The 18,093-nt window shown below is 56.4% G+C and overlaps 1 protein-coding gene and 1 long non-coding RNA gene across 7 annotated transcripts in view; one reads left to right on the top strand and one right to left on the bottom strand.

Annotated features, from left to right (window-relative positions):
• Positions 1–1,467: 1,467 nt before the first annotated feature.
• The window catches only part of CCDC33 (coiled-coil domain containing 33), a 100,956-nt gene continuing 84,330 nt past the window's right edge, over positions 1,468–18,093 (bottom strand). For 2 of the 6 annotated variants that reach the window (XM_073877357.1, XM_073877360.1), the window contains exons 12-20: positions 5,891–6,062; positions 5,557–5,645; positions 5,225–5,356; positions 5,025–5,115; positions 3,898–4,064; positions 3,398–3,499; positions 2,761–2,847; positions 2,328–2,441; positions 1,468–1,677 (exon numbers count right to left, since the gene is read on the bottom strand). In XM_073877357.1, the coding sequence (XP_073733458.1) occupies positions 1,570–1,677; positions 2,328–2,441; positions 2,761–2,847; positions 3,398–3,499; positions 3,898–4,064; positions 5,025–5,115; positions 5,225–5,356; positions 5,557–5,645; positions 5,891–6,062 (1,062 nt within the window). In that variant the 3' untranslated portion in view covers positions 1,468–1,569. The other 4 variants (XM_073877363.1, XM_073877361.1, XM_073877359.1 and 1 more) reach the window with 3 other exon arrangements.
• LOC141370035 (uncharacterized) overlaps positions 16,429–18,093 on the top strand; it is a 10,033-nt gene continuing 8,368 nt past the window's right edge. Inside the window, exon 1 of the long non-coding RNA XR_012373719.1 lies at positions 16,429–16,613. This is a non-coding gene — a long non-coding RNA (uncharacterized lncRNA). The remainder of the gene's footprint in view (positions 16,614–18,093) is intronic.

Here is an 18,093-nt window from a genome sequence, read left to right as displayed (position 1 = left end):
GGGACCCCCCCCCCCACACACACCTACAGCAGCTCAGGGGCCAGTAGGGTCGCCCTCCTTGCTGCCTGGGGTGGGGGTGAGGCAGAGAAGGCAGGCGGCGGGCTATTGCCACGGTGCGGGGAGCTACTCAAGCAGTAGGCAGAGGGATAAAGGACCTGGTTTCTGTTGAGGAAACAGGGTGGCCTGAGAGGTGTGGGCCAATCCTGACTTCTGGGCCACCTAGCAGAAGTGAGGCTCTTGCCAGGCTCTGATTGGCTGATCCTTGGGTGGGAGTTCCCGATGGGGTCTTGAGGACTCCCTGCTAAGGCCCAGCGAGAGATTTGGGGGAAGCTAGGGCCGAAGCCTGTGAGTGAGGGTCTGGTGTGAGGTGACTGACCTAGAGAATAAGAGGCCAGCGTGCTTTCTTTATCCCACCTGACCTTTCTCTGGGCTTCCCCAGGCCTCAGCTTCCTGTTCTAGGGGGATGTGTCCACTTGCCCAGGCTCTAGGCAAGAAGACTGTGGCTGAGTTTGGTACCTTATTTGGACTGTCGGACACTGGTCCCAATTTCAGCCCTCTTAACCCCTTCTGAGTCCATAATTCCTGATCTGACCGGGTGCCCGATCCTTCCTGGCCCTCTGCTAGCCAGGTCTAAGTCCTGCAGGCAGACAGGGGAGCTAATCCTGCTCAGGACAGTGGCCCTGCAGCCTTGGTCTCTTCTACCAGCATCTGTAGGCTCTGAGTCCACTCTTGGAGACTTTCTGCTTTTCCCTACCATACAATCCTCTTTCTTGTTGGCTTTCTCTCTCCTTCCTGCTTCCTTTCTCTTCTCTGGGCCCAAGTTTTCTTTGACTCAGAAGTGTTAGAGCTGGAAAGGGGCTTACCATCAAAGAAGGCAAGCTCTGCATGGGATAGATGGGGAAATGGAAGCCCAGAGAGGTTGCTAGAGTCACTCAAGGTCACACAGCATGCTTGCAGCTAGAATTCAGGCCTCCCGATTCTCAGCGGAGGGCTCCTTCCCTGGGCCCCATCTGCTTTCCTGTCCCTGGCTGTATTTGGACACAACATTGCCAGCTCAGCCTAGCCCGGTAAATGGGGGTATTTCACACTAATATGTAATTGATCGCCACGGGCCAGCTTTAAGTCTTTCTCTTCCTGAGAAACAGATAAACCAAACTTGGAAGAAGGGATTTCAGATATGAGATGTTTGGGGGCAAGTGGAAAGTCCCAGCCTCCCTCACATTTTCCAACAGAGCTGGCCTCTGGTCATCTCATTTCTTCTGGAGGTCTGGAAGGGTTCCTGCTTTGGAAGGCCTCTTCTCCCCCACCTTCCTGGGTCCACTATGGCCCCTGACTCTCCAAAAATGGTAGTTTCTCAGATAGGCAGGAGACTATAGGGCTGCAGTGGAGGGCCTGGGTTCAGAGTGGGGTCTGGCAGGAGGAAGCTGGGTCCCCTTGGCTGCCCTATTCCAGGAAAGAGGTGAATGCTCACTGACCTATGGCATTTAATACAGTCATCTGGGGGGTGGAATGAGACTCCCCAGCACACAGAGAGGGAGGCCTGCTCCAGCTACTCAGGTCTGCTAAGACTCAGGTCTTTTCCGAGTTTGAGGGCTTGTTGAGCTTAGTCTCCGAGCTGGGCATCAGAGGGTCCAGCTTCGAGGGTCGCCTGTGGTCCTTGGCGTGGGCCAAGGAGTCCTGCGGTATGCAAAGCAAAGGGAGGTGAGTACGCCCCTGCCCCCGGTGAGGGGACCCATCAGAGAGCGCATCTTGCCTGGCAAGCCAGGCCTCAGAGGATCCAAATACAGCGGGCCCTGCCTTCACAAAGGATTCCAAGCCTGTTTCGCCTGGGGCCGAGCTTGAGGGGCAGTTGTGAACAGGCCTGTTTGTGCGGAAGCCAGCAGCCTTTCTCTCTGGCACCGTGTGCCCCCACCACCGGAAGGTGGGCAGCGTTGAAGGGCCCAAGAGGATGCGCTCCCGGGAGAGCCTTCGGGGCTCTGGACTTGGGTGGGGGCCACAGCTACTCTGCCTAGGCGCAAACCCAGTGCTAAAGTACAGCCAGTGCCAAAACATTCCAGAAATGCCTGCAGGGGCAACCCTCATCCATGGCCATGTCCCCTTGATTCTCACCACCACCCTTGGGAAAGGGTAGTCTCGGGGGGCTTTCTATTCCCCTTGGGCAGGTGGGGCATGGCGACCAGGCCAGGGCTCCTGATGGTAACAGGGCAGGAGCTGAGCGCAGGTCTTCTGGACAGTCCTTCTCAGGGCCCAGGAACTCGGGGTCGGGGGTGGCAGCTGCCAGCCGCGCTGCCTGCACCCCACGGATCTTGTCCAGAGAGATCACTCACAGGCAGGTCAGTGACGACGGAGTTTGAGGGGCGGCCCAAGCCATATTCTTGCTCCTGCAGCCGTGTGGCCAAGTCCTGCCTCTCACGTCCCCAGCGTCGGGCCGAGTCCTCTAACTGCAGCCATGGAGAGGGACAGATAGGGACCCGCTGCGCAGCAGGGCCCATCCCTGCAAGCAGGACAACCAGAGCCCGGGCAACGTGGGCCCACTACCTTCTGGAGACAGCGGGCATGCCAAGGGTGGGTGGGGAGGGGCCAAATGACAGTCCGATTAAGGCACAGATGGGCCCTCCTTGAGTTCCAACAACATACTGGGCCCTGCCCTTGGGCACACACTGAGCCACAACCCTGGTCATACTTGGAGCCTGACTCTGGTCAAGGGTTGCTGAGTGGTGAGCCTGCGCAGGCTGACTGACGCCAGCCTGGCTCGCCTACCTGGCTTTCCAGGGATAGGATTCGGCTCTGAGCTCGTTCTAGCTTGGCCAGAAGGTTGAACTTGTCTGAGGTACTGGCAAGGAGATCCTGTGGGCAAAGCAGAAGCTCACACCTGGCTCCCACTGGGGACTGCAGCCACGTGGGCTCAGGAGGCCGTGAGCTACTGAGGCAGAAACCAGCCAGGTGTGAGTTCCCAGCTCAGCTCCCCGACGCAGAGCCTCAGACCCAGGGCCAAACCCTCTTTCCCGAGGTTGACCTGAGATGGCAGCTGCTTTTTTCACCGCTGTTCTCCCCACAGATTTTGGTTATATGGAGTTTCTGCACATCACTTTCTAAATGTAAAATGTACTAGGCAGAGTAGCGCACAGAAAGGACTCTTGAACAGGGAGTCTTTTGGTAAAGTGAGGGCTCCCCGTCCCCGCACTTTACCCAGACGTCCGCGCACCAGGGGAATGTTCAAACAGAACTCATCTCCTGTAAGTCCTGGGATGAAGAGAAAAACCCTCCTGTGTCCCCTGCCCACCCCTCTTCTGTAATTCCAAATGTCTTGTCTTTGGGTTTGCGTAAAGCAGGGGTGCCTGCAGCAGCCTTGGAGATGGAGCGGGGCCGGGGCACTTCCGGGGCCAGGGGCACCCACCTGTGCGGGCAGGGCCTCTGTGCCCTTGGAGTGGCCTGGGCCATCTGTCTCTTGTAGTCTCTCTGCCAGGTCTCCTCCTGCTCCCAACTCCCTGGGGTCCACCTGGGATGGGGGGAAAAGGGCTCTCTCTCCAAGGCTGTACCAATCCCAGGAAAGGTTCCAGGACGGAACTCAGAGAGGCTTGTGTGGAGTCCCAAGTGCAGGCCAGCCAGGTGGCAGAAAGGGGTCAGGGATCAAAGGTCAAGGGCCATTAGGGGCTTGCTTTCTCCCAGGCTGCAAGAGGAGGGCAAAGGCGGAGCTTTCAGACCCATGTGTGTCCCCCAGGAGGAAAGAGGCGGGCCTGAGAGTTGGCACTCCAGGAGTCTCCAGGCACATGGGGGACCCTGGGAAGCCTCGCTCGGCATCACGGTCTTCAGCTCGGATTGGGCTGGGCACGGTTGTCGAGTGCCCGGCGGCCGGCGCAGGCAGGCCCAGGCCCCCCGCGTGGGGGCGGCTCTTACCGGCAGCGCCTGCTGCTGCAGGATGATGGGCGCCGACTGGTGGCGGTTCTTCTCCAGCTCTGCCCGCAGCCTGGAGTTTTCCGCCAGCAGGACTGAGTACAGGTCCATAGGCAGGTTCTCTCCTGTCGGCCCCGGGGGAAGACCAGAGGCGGAGAGCATGGGGAAGGCTGCAGACGTGGCCACAGCTCTTCGTGAGATAGGCTTTCCTGTCGGCCTGTCCCCAGCCTGATCTGCCCCAGCATTTTGCTCCATTCTGCCCCTCCTCTGCTCCCAAGCCTTCAATGGCTCCCTGCTGCCAGGGGAATCAGATCCACATGCCTCAGCCCATCATTCTAGGCTCTTTAGAATCTGACCCCCGTGCTCTCCATAACCACTCCCCGGCCTTTGGTCCTGGGTCGATTTTAGCTCTTCACCTCTCTCTCTCCTCCCTTCTCTGCTCCTGCCATTGTCACTCCCTGGGCCTTTGCCCGCCCTAGACTGCCTTCCTTCTCTCATCCCACTCTGGGATGACCTCGGGGTTCCTGAAAGGCAGCCCCAGCTTGCACAGTTTTCCAAAGGCCTTCTGAAATGCAGCCGCCCCCCACCACACACCCCCTTGCAGTGAAGGCTGCCACAGGGCTGGGCACATGGGGCTTCCCGGCTGGCGAGGCTGCACACATGGCTCAGGGAAATCCTCTGCCCGGGGCCGGCCCAGTACGGCTGGACCTGGTTCTCCCCCACCTCCCCCAGAGCCACCTCAGACTGGCCCTTCTAGGTGGCTCTGGTCAACGTCAGTGGAGGAAACAAACAAGAGCTGTTGGTTTTGTAGAAGCAGACTCTGAAGACAATGGGGAGATGAGGAAGTTCCAGAAGGGCCCGGGCAGCCCCTGCCTGCTCACTCCAGTCTGCGGGGCCTCTCTGTGGCTCTGAGCAGGGCCCGCTGTCTTTCTAGCCTGGGTCACACACTGTCCCCATGTGTCCCGAGGGGCTTCTTGGCAGGAGAACAGAGCCCAGGGGACCTTTGGGAGCCCCTCACTGCCTGCCTCAGTAGCGGGGTAGCATCCTTTGCCCCAGTTCTGCTCCTGAAGCCGATGCTCCAGGAAGGCTGGGCCCCCAGGGATGGGACAAAAGCTGCGGAGCGGACTCACCCATGGTGGGCTTTCCCTGTAGCCTGTTGAGCAGGGGCTCCTTCCTGTCCCGCAGCTTGTCCTCCAGCACCCGCTCCATCTTCTCGATCACCTGGAGGGCAAAGCACAAAGGCTGGGCTGGCCGCGGGGTTGGGGGTGGGGGGTGGCGCACCTCCCTGCCCAGGGCTGGCGCCTGGCGGGCTGGTCCCTGTGGCACCTGCCTTCTCCTGGTGCCGCACGGTCTCCTCCAGCGCCTTCATCTTCTGTAGCTTGTCCTGGTACCGCTTCAGCAGCGCCGCCTGTGGCTGCTGAGCCTGGTGCAGGAGGAGCAGCTCCTTCTCTCGATCATTCTTCTGATGGTGGGGGAGGGAAGGGGGGAAAGAAGGGGTGCCCGGGGTCACCCTTGGCCCCTCTGCTGAGTCTCCCATTGTAGTGCCCCCTTCCCTCCATGCCTCTCTCCCTTCTGCTCCCAGACACTGCTCTGGACACCCCCCAGCTCCCTTCCTCTCTGCTTCCCCTGCCCTATGCCCCCCAACCCCCAGCCCCAGCTCACTCGAATCAGCTCATTCTGCAAATGCTGCACTTTGTCCCTCAGTTTCTTCAGATCCAGCTCACTCAGCAGCAGTTTCTGCTTCATGGACACTGGTGGGGTGGGGGAGCTCTCTCAGGGAAGAGGCATCTCCCAGCTCAGCAGAGCTGGGGGGCAGGGACAGATGTCTCTCAGTCCTGGGGCTCGAGACAGGACTGGAGTCTCCAGTCCCCATCCCGGAGAGGACCCCACTAGTGTCCAGGAGCAGGCACGGCTGGGAAAGTGTCCCCACCACCCCGGTCTGCAATCCAGAGCTGGGCTCGGGCAGGCACCCAGATGCTCTCAGTGGCCTGTATACCCTCATCCAGCTTCTGGGCTTTGTTGGCGTTGTCCTGCTCCTCTTCCGCCTCCTCCTGGGTCAGCTGGCTCCTCAGCATGCGGTTCTCGGCCTCCAGCATACTGGTGTGTTTCCGCAGCGACAGGATGTCCTCTGCCATCTTCTGCATGGCCCGCCGGTAGTTGTTCATCTCCTGTGGGTCCCAGAGCTCAAAACCAGGTCCCCAGCCCCACTGGGGCCCCCACCCCACATCTGCACCCCCACTTGGAATTCAGCGAGCCAATGAGCAGAGTGAACCCCAAGCTGTACCCTTGAGTCTTAGCAACTCCTTAACGGGGTGGTAATGACACGACCTCCACCTCTCCTGGCCATGGGAGAGCAGTCATGCCAATGGTCTCTCCCAGGGGCCATGTCTCTTCTCGTGATGCCAACGAGGAGGGACCTGGGGCTTGCACCCCTGTTGAGGGAGCTCATGAGTGGCAGAGACTTGAAAGGCTCCGGGGCTGGGTTTCCAGGGCCTGGCTAACTCCAAGCCACTTCTCTGCCTTCTCCTTCACCCTTTTCTAATCCCTGTCCTTACTCATGTCACTGAGAACCTGGAGAAGAACCTTCAGAATTCCCAGTGAATGCTACTTGGGAGTTGAGCCCAGGCCCCATTCCCCCGACCACCCCGGGGTGCAGGAAGAGACATCCGGTAGGCCCAGGAGACCCAGATAAAGACTTGAGGTCAGGACTGGGATCCAGCTACAAGATCTAGGGTATGAGGTGGGGCCAGGCTGCCGGGCTCTGTCTTTGATTAGGAGTAACAATAGTCCTAATATCTGGGGCTCACTGAGCACCAAGTGTGCCTCTGGGTTAGGCCCTCCCTCACTTAGTCCCCACACCAAGCCTCACATCCAGCCTGTCATCATCCTCATTGCACTGATGGGGAAACCAAGGTCCAAAGAGGCGTGTAACTTGCTCAGTCACAAAACTAGTGAGTGGCGGAGAGAGGGTCTGAGACCCAGGCCTGCTGGTCCTCGCTCGAGTCTGTGTTCTTAAGTGCTATGCAATCCTGCCCGATGCCCCCATCCAGGGAAACTGCACAGCATGCTGAGAAGTGCTAGGAGCAGCTTCCCAAAAAGGATGGTTGGTGTAATCTCAGTTTGGGAAAAAAATTAACGTCTGCCTTCATGTGTGCATAGGAGATGAATGGGCTACACTAATGGCATTTGCTTTGTAGTAAAAAAAAATTCCCTACTGTTATTTATAAAAAAGTTTTTAAAAGGGAATTTCTTAAATATAAATATAAAAGAGGCACTCAAAATGTGAGGCCAGGAAGGTTGATAGAGGGGGAGGAGGTGGGAGGGGGGGAAGTGAGGCGGGCAGAGTTTGCTAAGCCCTGGCAGCCGGTGGCCCTTCTGAAGCTGTGGAGGCCTGGCATGTGGGAGTGGGGGCTCCTCGGCCGGGCCAGGCCCCCAAGTTTCCAGGAAGCAGAGTTCGGCCCCCAACTCCCTCCTGGGCCCCCTGCTGACTGGGGCTGTGGCCTGGCTCCCAGCCACTGCCTCCAACCTGCTGCATCTGGGCCACTGGTTCCTTGGAGAAGGGTTCCCAGACAGCGGGGACTCATCAGACACCACTTGTCACCTGCCACTGTCTAGCTTTCTGGCCGGACTCCCTCTAACTGGTGCCAGTGCAGGGTCCATCTCCCCAGCACCTGCCCCAGTTGAGTTCCAGGCCTTGGCGCCTCTAGATCGGCCCATCTGGTGTCCTTGGGCAGCATCGTTAACTAAGCGACTCGGCCTAGAGACTGCACACACACACACAGGGCCTTGTGGTCAGGCCTTGGTCAGAAGCCCAGTGTGGCCACTGACTCACTGAGCCTAAACAGGCCCCTCCAGCTTTCTGAGCCTCAGAGCCCTCTGAAAGGCTAAGCACAGGTTGCCTCGGAGCTTAGAGTCAGCGCGTGCGGCAGCTGGCTCAGGCCTTGTGCAGGACAGGTAGGCCCTGGATTCTCATCCCATTCTCATCCTGCCCCATTTCTGCTCAGCAGCTGCTTTAATCATCAGGTCAGACCCCTTCCTCCTCATCCTTGTTTCCCAACATGCATGACAGACAGTGCCCACCCCTCTGCTGGGCCCTGCATCTTCCATCTATGGCAGCCCTGAGACTGACACGGGTGTGGGAGGCCCAGGAGACTGTCAAGAGGAAGCACGTGTTATTTTGGAAAAGGAAATTTGTCCCCCTTCTCCTTCCCCAGCCCTGTTTCGGCTTTCATTATGTCATCTCTGAATAATTACAGCAGTATCCAAATGGGTTTCTTTGCTTGTAGGATTAAATCTCCTAGAGGAACACACACACACGTGCAAGAGTAGTGTTCCAGGATGCTCAGTGAGTTCAGGCCACAGACTTCTGCCGGGGCTGCATGGAGTACTCATAGAGAGCGACCTCGGTAGATTGTTCTGACACAGAGAGATGTCGGCACAATATTGTTAAATAAAAAAAGCATGTGGCAAATTGCTATGATCCCATCCAAAATGTGTGTGTGTGTGCGCACGCGTGTGTGGGCGTGCATTGCATACAGCTATATAAGAACAGTGGTTGCTGCTCTGTTTGGGAGGGGAAAGGAATACTTGTTTCCTTTCTAATCATATATATTTTTAATATAATATATAAAAGTATATATATTTGAGAGAGAGAGGGAGAGAGTGTGTGAATTTGGGGGGGTGGACAGGCAGAGGGAGAGGGAGAGAGAGAATCTTAAGCAGGCTCCACGTCCAGTGTGGAGTCCAACATGGGACTTGATTTCCAGACTCAGATTGTGACCTGAGCCGAAACCAAGAGTTGGGCGCTTAACCAACTGAGCCACCCAGGTGTCCCTCATTTTATATTTCTAATAAGAATATATCCATATATTATTCATCTAATTTAAAATAATTTTAATCTAAACACAATGGGGGGTCATACCATGTTCATGGATTGAAAGATGCAATATTTGAAGAATTAGTTCTTTCCAAAATTGATTTATAGACTTAATGCACTTCTGATCAAAATCATAACTTGTGTGTGTATGTGTAGAAATAGACAAGCTGATTCTATAATAGGTGAGAAATAAAAAGGGCAATATAACTAAAATATTTTTGAAGAGGAACAGTTGGGAAGACTTACTTTATCAGCTATCAAGACTTATGATAAAGTAACAGTAATTAAGACAGGGTAATATTAGTGCAAAGATTGATAAGTAGGTCAAAGAAGTAGAATAGAGAGTCTTGAAACAGACCCACATATATATGGACTCTGAACTCAAGACAAGGATGGTATTCAAGGACTGCAGGGATAAGTCTGTGATTGTAGCAGATGATACTGTGTCAGTATGATACCCACATAGGAAAGGGGAAACTTGGCTGCCATCACATATCATAAACAACAATAAATTCCAGAAAGATGGAGATCTAAGTATAAAAGGCAAAACAGTAAGGATTCTAAAAGACAAGGATAAGAATATCATTAAGAACTTCAGGGAGGAAAAGCTTTTGAACAGGACGTGAAAAAGCACAAGTCAGAATAGAAAAGATTGATAAATTTGGTCCATTTAAGTTAAGAACCTCTAGGGGCGCCTGGGTGGCTCAGTAGTTAGGTGTCTGCCTTCGGCTCAGGTCATGGTCCCAGGGTCCTGGGATCGAGCCCCGCATCGGGCTCCCTGCTCCGCGGGAAGCCTGCTTCTCCCTCTCCCACTCCCCCTGCTTGTGTTCCCTCTCTCTCTGTCAAATAAATAAAAAGTCTTAAAAAAAAAAAAAAGCAACAAAAAAAAAGTTAAGAACCTCTATTCATGAAAAGACATTATTAAGGGAGTGAGTGGGCAAGACCAGTAGGAGATATTTGCAACACGCATGACAGACCGCCGGCTCATATTCAGATATAAAAATAACTCCTACAAATAAGGAAGAAAAAGACAGACCCCTCAAGGGAATAATGGACAAAAGATTGAACTGGCACTTGACAGAATAAGTCAATAAGCATGTGAACTGGTGCCCACCGTCTTTAGTCATTTAAAACCACAACGAGGTATTACTATACGCCCACTAGAATGACAAAAACAGAACAAAACAATCCCAACCGTGTCAAATGTGGGTGAGGGTGTGGAACACGTGGAACACTTCTTCACTGTTGGGGGACCTGAAGGGCCACCACCACTTTGGAGAACCCTCTGCTTACAGGATGCCATTCAGGTTGAATGTAGGCATAGCCTACGATCCTGCAATTATACACCTGGGTGTATACCCAGCACAAACGCATGCATCCACGCATCAAGAAGCAGGTGTGAGAACATTCCTCGCAGCATTATTTGTATTAATCCCAACTGGAAATCACACAAATGTCCATCACAGTCGAACAGAGACATACAATGGAATATAAACAGCAGTAAAAATAAATGAGCGCCAACTACATGAAACCAAGGGCAGGAAGCTCTCACACATAATCTCAAGCAAAAGAAGTCGGACACAAAGTACCTACCCAATGATTCCATAGAGATTTGGCTCAAATTGAGCTCCCCCAACGTTGGATCCCTGCTGTTTGAGAAGTCTGCTTCTCCCTCTCCCTTTGCCCTTACCCCCGGTCCCGCCCTCTCTTCCACACGCACGGGAACACAAGCAGGGGGAGAGGGAGAGGGAGAAGCAGGCTTCCCGCGGAGCAGGGAGCCCGATGCAGGGCTCGATCCCAGGACGCTGGGATCATGACCTGAGCCGAAGGCTGACGCTTAACGACTGAGCCACCCAGGCGCCCTAAATGAATAAAAAACAAAACAAAACAAAAAAAACCCCAGGCAAACTGAAGCACTAGAATTAGAAGTCAGGGTGTGAGATCTATGCGGGGAGCTGGGGTGGGCGTGACTGGGAGGTGTGGGGGGAGTTTTTGAGGTGCCAACAGTGCCGCACCTCTTGACCTGTGGGACACGCGGGGCTGACACATGTATGTTCACTTTGTGATAAATCACTGAGGAGAAGACATTTATGTTTTGTGCATTTGTCTGAATGTGTGTACTCCACATAAAAGAGTTAAAAACATTTAATGAATTAAAAAATAAATGAATCCTGGCTCAAGTCTGCTTAAGTCCACGAAGCTTCCACACCACAGTTCTGCTCTGGGGACCCTCCAGCTCTCAGCGACACTAGGTTCCTCTCAGCCCTGAGTTTTGGATGCTCCTGGAGGGGCGCTGCTCCCAGGCGCTCCTGGCAGCGTCTTCAGGCCGTGAGGCCCTCTCCAGGCCTATGGCGGAGGGCCTGGCGGAGTCTGTTCCGCCTGCAAGCAGGGACCTCTGAGGACCAGCAGGGGTGCACACTGATCCTTGTCAGGGGCCTACACAATGCCTCAGAAGATCCTGTGAGACTGATGGCTTCGGTGACACATCCAAGGTCAACTGGCCTGCAAATATGGGTCTAGCACTGGAACCCAACTCTACTCGAAAAACTATGCTCCTTGCACCTCTTTGATTGAGGAAGGCTGGGGCTTCACCCAGAGAGAAGAAAGAATGAGTCCTGGCTTGGTTTGGAGCTCAATCAATCTACAGAAATTGAGTGGCACTGATCAGGGAGTAGCCAGTGTCCACCTGATGTCCCAGGCCCCATTCTGCCCTTTGTCCCTGAGGTCAAGTCTGCCTCGGGGCGGAGGTGGAAGAAAGGGTTCCCCTATCTGCTCTTCAGGGAGCCAAACGTGTCCAGGCCTCCCTGTGTCAGAAGAGGTGGCCATGTGGCCTCTTCTTACTGTCCCCACCCCAGCTGGCCCCGGCTGGGAAGAAGACCACAAATTTGAATGCGCCTGCCTGATCCCACTGCCAGCTCCCCAGCTTCTCCTCCAGATGCGCCCTGCCCGAGGTAGGGGTAGGGGGCCAGGGGCCCCGGGCAGGGAAGAGCTCTGCTTGATGCAGGAGCCCTGGGCAAGGCAGTCTGGGGATGCGGAGGGCTGAGATCGTCACAGCCGGCCGTGGTTCCGAGTGAGCTCCTAAGGTTTGGATCAGCTTCCTCCCAGCTCCGTGTCAACTCAGAGGCCTGGCATCGAGGCCTCTCGCAGGGACGCGAGCCACCCTGCCCCTCCAGCACACGCTCTCACACCCTCATGCATGCTGAACACTGTGCCCAGAACCCCCATTCCCAAGCCTGACCTTCGTCTTTCTACAGTCTACGGGGCAGGGTGCGTGTGTGTATGCACGTACACCCGAGCGCGTGGAGGGAGTGGGGGGGAGCGGGGGACAGCACCCCTCCTCTCATCCAGGGCCCCACTCTTTCTAAGGGCCCATTGTTCTCGAACTCTGAACAGTCCTGGGGGTGAGCGAGGCTCTCTTTCTAACACCCCCCCCCACACACACACATGAAAAGAGCTGAGGCTCAGAGCGAGGGAAAGAGAGGTGGAGGGAGCATGACTCCTGGTGAAATTGGGGTGTCCCAGCCTCGGCCAGATGGCCCCTTCTCGGGGGAGGGCCGTGGGTCGTTTGGGACTTTGCCCCGTGGAGATGAGCCCTATAGACCTTCCATAGGCCTCTCTGCCACCCTGGCCTGGCTGTTGTCTGCTAGTGGGCTCTGCCAGGGAGGAGGGAGGGGGACCCTGGCTTACCTCCCTCAGTCTCCGCCCTGGCCAGCGCCCCTATCCATGGGACCCAGAGGGGTGGCTGCCCGGCGGCCCACCCTCCCTCCTCAGCTTCACCCACCTCCACCGCTGAGCAGCGACCTTGGGCAGTGAGGCCAGGCTGGGGAGCTGCGGCCTGCAGGCGGGTAGCCCTGACCTCTCCCCACAGCCTGGGCGAGGCTCTCCACTCAGGGCCACACTCTGCGTCACAGCCTAGCCTTGACAACACGCAGGACACCATGGCCCGGATTCCCACTGTGGTTCTGCCTCTCTGCTCCCTCCTTCCCCGCAGTTCCTGGCCTGTTCTGGGGGTGGTGGACAGGGTATCAGCCTCTTCCCTGTCTCCTCCCTGGGCTAACACATCCTCTGGGGACGCTGCTTTACCCATGCCTGACCCCGAGTGCCCACCCACTGGTCCCCCACAGGACCCTGGCTCTCAGAGCCTGTGGAGGTGAGAAGCATCAGGTCGCCCTAGATTCAAATAATCCCTCTGCCCCTCTGTGATGGTGGCGGCCGCGCTCTGAGCCTCAGGGTCCTCAGCCGTGTGGTGCGAAAATAGCCCTAAGACAAGGGGTGGCTGGGGGGTGAGTGGGTGTGAGGAGGGCCAGTGCAGGCCCTGGCCCAGAGGATGACGCTGACTACTGTCCCCATACCACCTTCTGAGTGCTTTAAAAAAATTATTCTTACAATAGCCCCGGGTACCAGGCACAGGAGGTAGGATTATCTGACTCCCCTCATTTTACAGAAACTGAGGCCCAGCCCCCGCCTCAAGCCTGAAGGGGGCAATGCTTACTGCACCCCTCCCCCTCAAGAAGTTCTTATGGGGGAACCTGAGGTTACCTCATCCAAGTGGGGGCGTTCCAATATACCTGGAACCACTACCAACTTGATTGGCCAGAAACGCTTTTAGACCCTCGTTGTCTAAATGCCCAAAGTCACAGCGACCCAGTTATAAAACTGAGGCTGGAAGCAGCTCAATAAACAAGCAGTCAGCCACCCTTTGCTGAGCCCCACTGTGTCCCAGGTCTGTTCCATGCTGGGGCCAGGGAACAGAGAAGCCCCCCCCCCCCCCCCCGCTGTCCCTCGCTGCCTGCCTTGGTCCCCTATCTACACAGAGGAGATGGCAGGAAGTGCCTGAGACAGAGGGGCGCTCAGAGGAGGCTCCTAACCCAGGCGGGGGTGGGGGGGCGGCGGCTGGGAAGGCTTCCTGGAGAAACTGATAATCTGAGTTGACTCTTGAAGATGAGTAGGTGTTACCTGGGGATGGGGGTAGGGGCTCTCAGGGCAGAGGAGATGCTGTGGCAAAGGCAGGACGGTGAGTGTGTGATGAGAAACAGAGCAGGGGAATTTCTGGAAAGCAGGGGACAGGGAGGAGAGTGTAGGGGTATGGCTGGAGAGGGGGCAGGGCAAACAGAAGAGGATCTTGAAGGCTCGTCTCAGGGGCTTGGACTTGTCCTGTAGGGTCACCGGGGCTTGGACTTGTCCTGTAGGGTCACCGAAGGGCCTAAGCGGCAAGGCAGGTGCGTGTGTGTGTGTGTGAGAGAGAGAGAGAAAGAGAGAGAGATAAGAACCCTCTGGCTGCCCAGCACAGAGGGAATGCAGGGCAGGTGCCGTGAGCCAGGCAACAAGGGCGGCAGAGGCAGCGGGCATAGAGGTGAGGGCAGGAGCTGCAGGAGGGAGGAAGGGGAGGGGGAGGAGGGGGAAGGGGAGGAGGGAGAGGAGGAGGAGGAGTCACCATCTGTGGTCTTGGGGGACAGGGAAGAGGTGCAGGCACCCAGTGGGGAGGAGGAGGAGATGTTGGACTTGGGGAGGGGTGAGGCATGTGGGGTACGGGGCGGTCACAGGCAGTTGATGATGGTTGAGCTTGGGGAGCATCCTGGTTGGAGATGGGGTGAGGAGGGCAGCCCATGGAGGTCTAAGGGAGGCCTTGGCAGGAAGGAGATTTTCCAGAGTTAGGGAAGTGTAGCATGAGGAAGGGGGCTCCAGGATGAAGGTGATAGTGGGAGAGGAGCCCTCAAGTTCAAGGCAAATGCCAGAAAGGTGGGAGAGAGAAGGGTGGGGCAGCTGGCAAAGCCAAGGCCACAGAGCTTCAGAGAGGAGGGTCTTTGGGTCACGGTTCATTGGGTAAGACAGCCTCTCCCCCTGCCGCCTGCACATAACCTGAACACCTGGATACAGAGTAAAAACCACCTCCTCAAAGCGTCCAAGAACTGGCGAGCCACTGAGGACTCCCGGGACAGAGCTGAGGGACACGGGACCACCACACGGCCACGAAGAGCGGGAACCACAGGACGGAGCAAGCTCACAGACGCAGCTCACACACAGAGTGCAACAAGGGAACCACACGCAAAACGACGTGATGCCCTTTAGAGAAAGGTCAGCCCTGGGCTGTTAGGACGCAGGGCCCGGGCAGGCACACTTAGGCGGTGACAGGATAAAGCAGCAAAGCCAGACGAGAAGGCACCGCCGACGTGGTCATGCCAGGGGAGGAGGGGGACAAGGGGCTTCTGGGTGCCGGCGCCGTTCTGGTCCGGGCCCTGGGTGGTGGTGGCAGGGACATTTGCTTTCTAAGAATTTGGTTGTGATGTGTTTTTTTTGTTTTTGTTTTTGTTTTTTTACGTCCAATGCAACCCATGTGGGTTACATTTCACCATTTAAAGATTTTTGAATAAAGGCAAGAAGGGGGCGCCTGAGCAGCTCAGTCGGTTAAGCGTCTGCCTTCAGCTCAGGTCATGATCCCAGGGTCCTGGGATCGAGCCCCACATCGGGCTCCCTGCTCAGTGGGGAGCCTGCTTCTCCCTCTGCCTCTGCCGCTCTGCCTCTCTGTGCTCTCTCTCTGTCAAATAAATAAATAAAAGCTTAAAAAAAAAAAAAGCGAAAAGGCGAGAAGGCTCAACAGCTTCTGATCTGCCGAGGGAGCCTCTGGGTGCGGCCTTGAGGAGGTGACCCCTGGTGACCTTGGCCCGTGCTCTGAATGCCAGAAGGCGGTGAGGGGGACAGTGAGGTTGAGCAGGGACAGAGGGAGGGGGAGAGGCGTGGGGGTGGACAGAGATAGGACTTTCGGGAGAATGAGGAGATAGGCAAGGAGGGGGTATATGGGAGTCCCGGGCTGGAGCAGGGGTAAGAGCAGGGAGGGACTTCACTCTCCGAGGGGGAGGAAGAAGCTTGAGGCAGGGCAGGTATAGACAGGTGTCCGGATCAGAGGCAGTGTGGGTGGCAGGGCACGGCAGCGGGTGGAGTGGGTGCAGAGGGTGGGCGGTGAGCCTGAACCAAGGCGGCAGGTTTGCTGGGCCTGGCACCCACCGTTCCCCTCCTTGCCCGTCCCTGGGCAGCCATCCACCCTCTGGGTTGCCAGGCCAAGGACCCGTTGCGGGCAGGCCCAGGCTCCTGTCCTGTGGTTTGCCTCCGTAGCCAGCAGAGGGCAGCCACCTCCCACAGATGCTCTGCCTTCAGGCCTCGGACTAAGGCTGGCCTGAGCAGGCCAGCTGGTGGGGGGGGGAAGGCATAGGGGGCTGTCTTGCTGTCCAGCCACACACACGTCCTTCCTCCAAAAGGTCCTGCCCATCTTCCTACACCTGCCTGTGAACTCCCATCTCGGAGGTTCTGAAGGGTGTCCTCTCCCAAAAATTACCCATGGGGGCCAGAGAGGTGCGGTGCTTTGTCCAAGGTAACACAGCAAATCCCAAACCTCACTGGACCAGGATGTAGTTTAGAAAGTGTACCAAACACACACATGAACACACACACACCCCAACTAAATCTTTGCAAATCGGACAGGATTCTTCTATCTACCTGGGAAGCCACACTATGGACACATTCACAGGCAGGGCCTGCGGCGGTCATGGGGCCCAATAACTGGAGCTCCCTCTTGTTGAACGCCTACCACTGGCCAGGCCCTTTCTACACTTTTCCTCTAATTCACACAATGAGCCTGCAGGGGAGGCATTTCCACTCCTACTTCCCAAGGAGGAAGCAGAGGCCCATGGGGGCAGGGCTGGGTGATTTGTTTGAGGCTGCCCCACCCATAGGGCCCGAGCCGCAGGCTGACTTGGGTCTCGCTGAACGTTGTTGAAGGACTGTCCTACAGGCCCAGGGAGCCAAGCCTGGGCTGGCGAATCGGAGCTACGGTCTTCCAGGGGACCGGGTAAGATGCCACTCTGCCCTTGACTTTCTCCCTTCCCCAGGGACTGGGGGTGTTTGTCCTTGGCCAGGTGTCTACTGGGGGAAGGGAGGTATACACATCACCCAGGCCTGTCTGAGCGCCTTCAAGCTTGTAAGGTGCTCTTAGGGCCCATCCGGGCTGCTTTTCTGAGTCAGAGAGAGAAAGATTCCCAACCCCCTGCTCCCCACCCCCACACCTCCCTGCCCCAGGCCTGGCCAGGCCTATTTCCTGGTGTCGCTGCACCTCTACACCAGGCTGAGAGGGGCCAGTTTTACTCCCTTAGTCCATCCCTCTGCCAATAATGAAACCAGACAATAATGTAGTGTTTCTACCCCCACCCATGGGATTTCCTCTGCCCAGAAGGGGCATCTCCTGGTGGCATTCCCCCTCCTGGCAAACTGGTCTGATCTCTGTAGCCTCCTCCTACAGGCAGACCTCCTGGTTCTCTGCTTCTTTGGGCTCTATTTGTGCTGCCTCAAAACACAACCTTCCTCTCCAGAAGATGAGGAAGATGGTTTAAAATGCTGTGTTCCTCCTCTCAGGGAGAGGTGGGGTCTAGACCCTGCCTTATAACTGGATGGGTCTTAGAGAATTGCAAAGGCAGCACTGTGAGGTTCCGGGACTTCCCTGCAGCTGCCACCTCCCTCCGGGGACACTTGCTGTCCCCCCAGGGAAGAAGCCCCTGAGATGGCCAAGCTGTGAGGAAGCCCCAACTGATGGTGTGGGAGGAGCCGTGTCCGCCCAGCCCCCGGGGATCCAGCCCCCTGCCCTCCCATGTCAGCCGAGGACCCAGCCGCCATGGATGGAGACCAGCCCTCTCTGCTATGCTCAGCCTAGCTCCTGACACAAAGAACAGAGAGAGAATAATACAAGAAAAATGATCACTTTAAGTCACAATGTTTGGGGTGGTTTGTTATGCAGCAGTAGATAAATGGCACCTTCTCTCTGGCCTCTGGAGCCCTTCAGTGGCTCCCACATGCCCTGGTGATAAACTGCCAGTTGGAATTTCAAGGCCATCTCTCCCAGCAAAATTAGACTCCCTTCAGAAACTGGTCATGGCCACTCTGATCATGGGCCCGCCTTCCTGAGCCCCTCTCTATCTCTGAAGCCTTGTTCCCTCTGTCAAGAAGCCATCCCTGATCCTCTTCCCCCCCAGACTGGGACTCCCCTTCCCACCAGGGACCAGCAACACACTCTCCCTCTAGCTCCTGGGAGACCCTGGCAGCATGGAAGGGCCTCCCATCCTCTCTGCAGGCTCTGGTGGCTGTCCTGAGATGGGGAAGGAGGGCCAGGCAGGGCCCCCAGGACTGTTGGCCAAGGACACTGCTCCAGCCAGATTTGCCATCCTCTGATGGCAGAGCTCCTGCAGCTCCCCTTAGGATGTCTGAGAGGCTACTCTGGGCCAATCTAAGCTATCCAATACCTTTAATGGGAATTAGCCTCATTTCTTTAAAATAAAATG

Source organism: Callorhinus ursinus, unplaced genomic scaffold, assembly GCF_003265705.2.
Source record: "Callorhinus ursinus isolate GAN/ISIS: 27379988/994484 unplaced genomic scaffold, GSC_fseal_2.0 scaffold25, whole genome shotgun sequence".
Lineage (NCBI taxonomy): Eukaryota > Metazoa > Chordata > Mammalia > Carnivora > Otariidae > Callorhinus > Callorhinus ursinus.
Note: the sequence above shows the minus strand (reverse complement) of the source record. Positions and strands in the feature narration are given on the sequence as shown.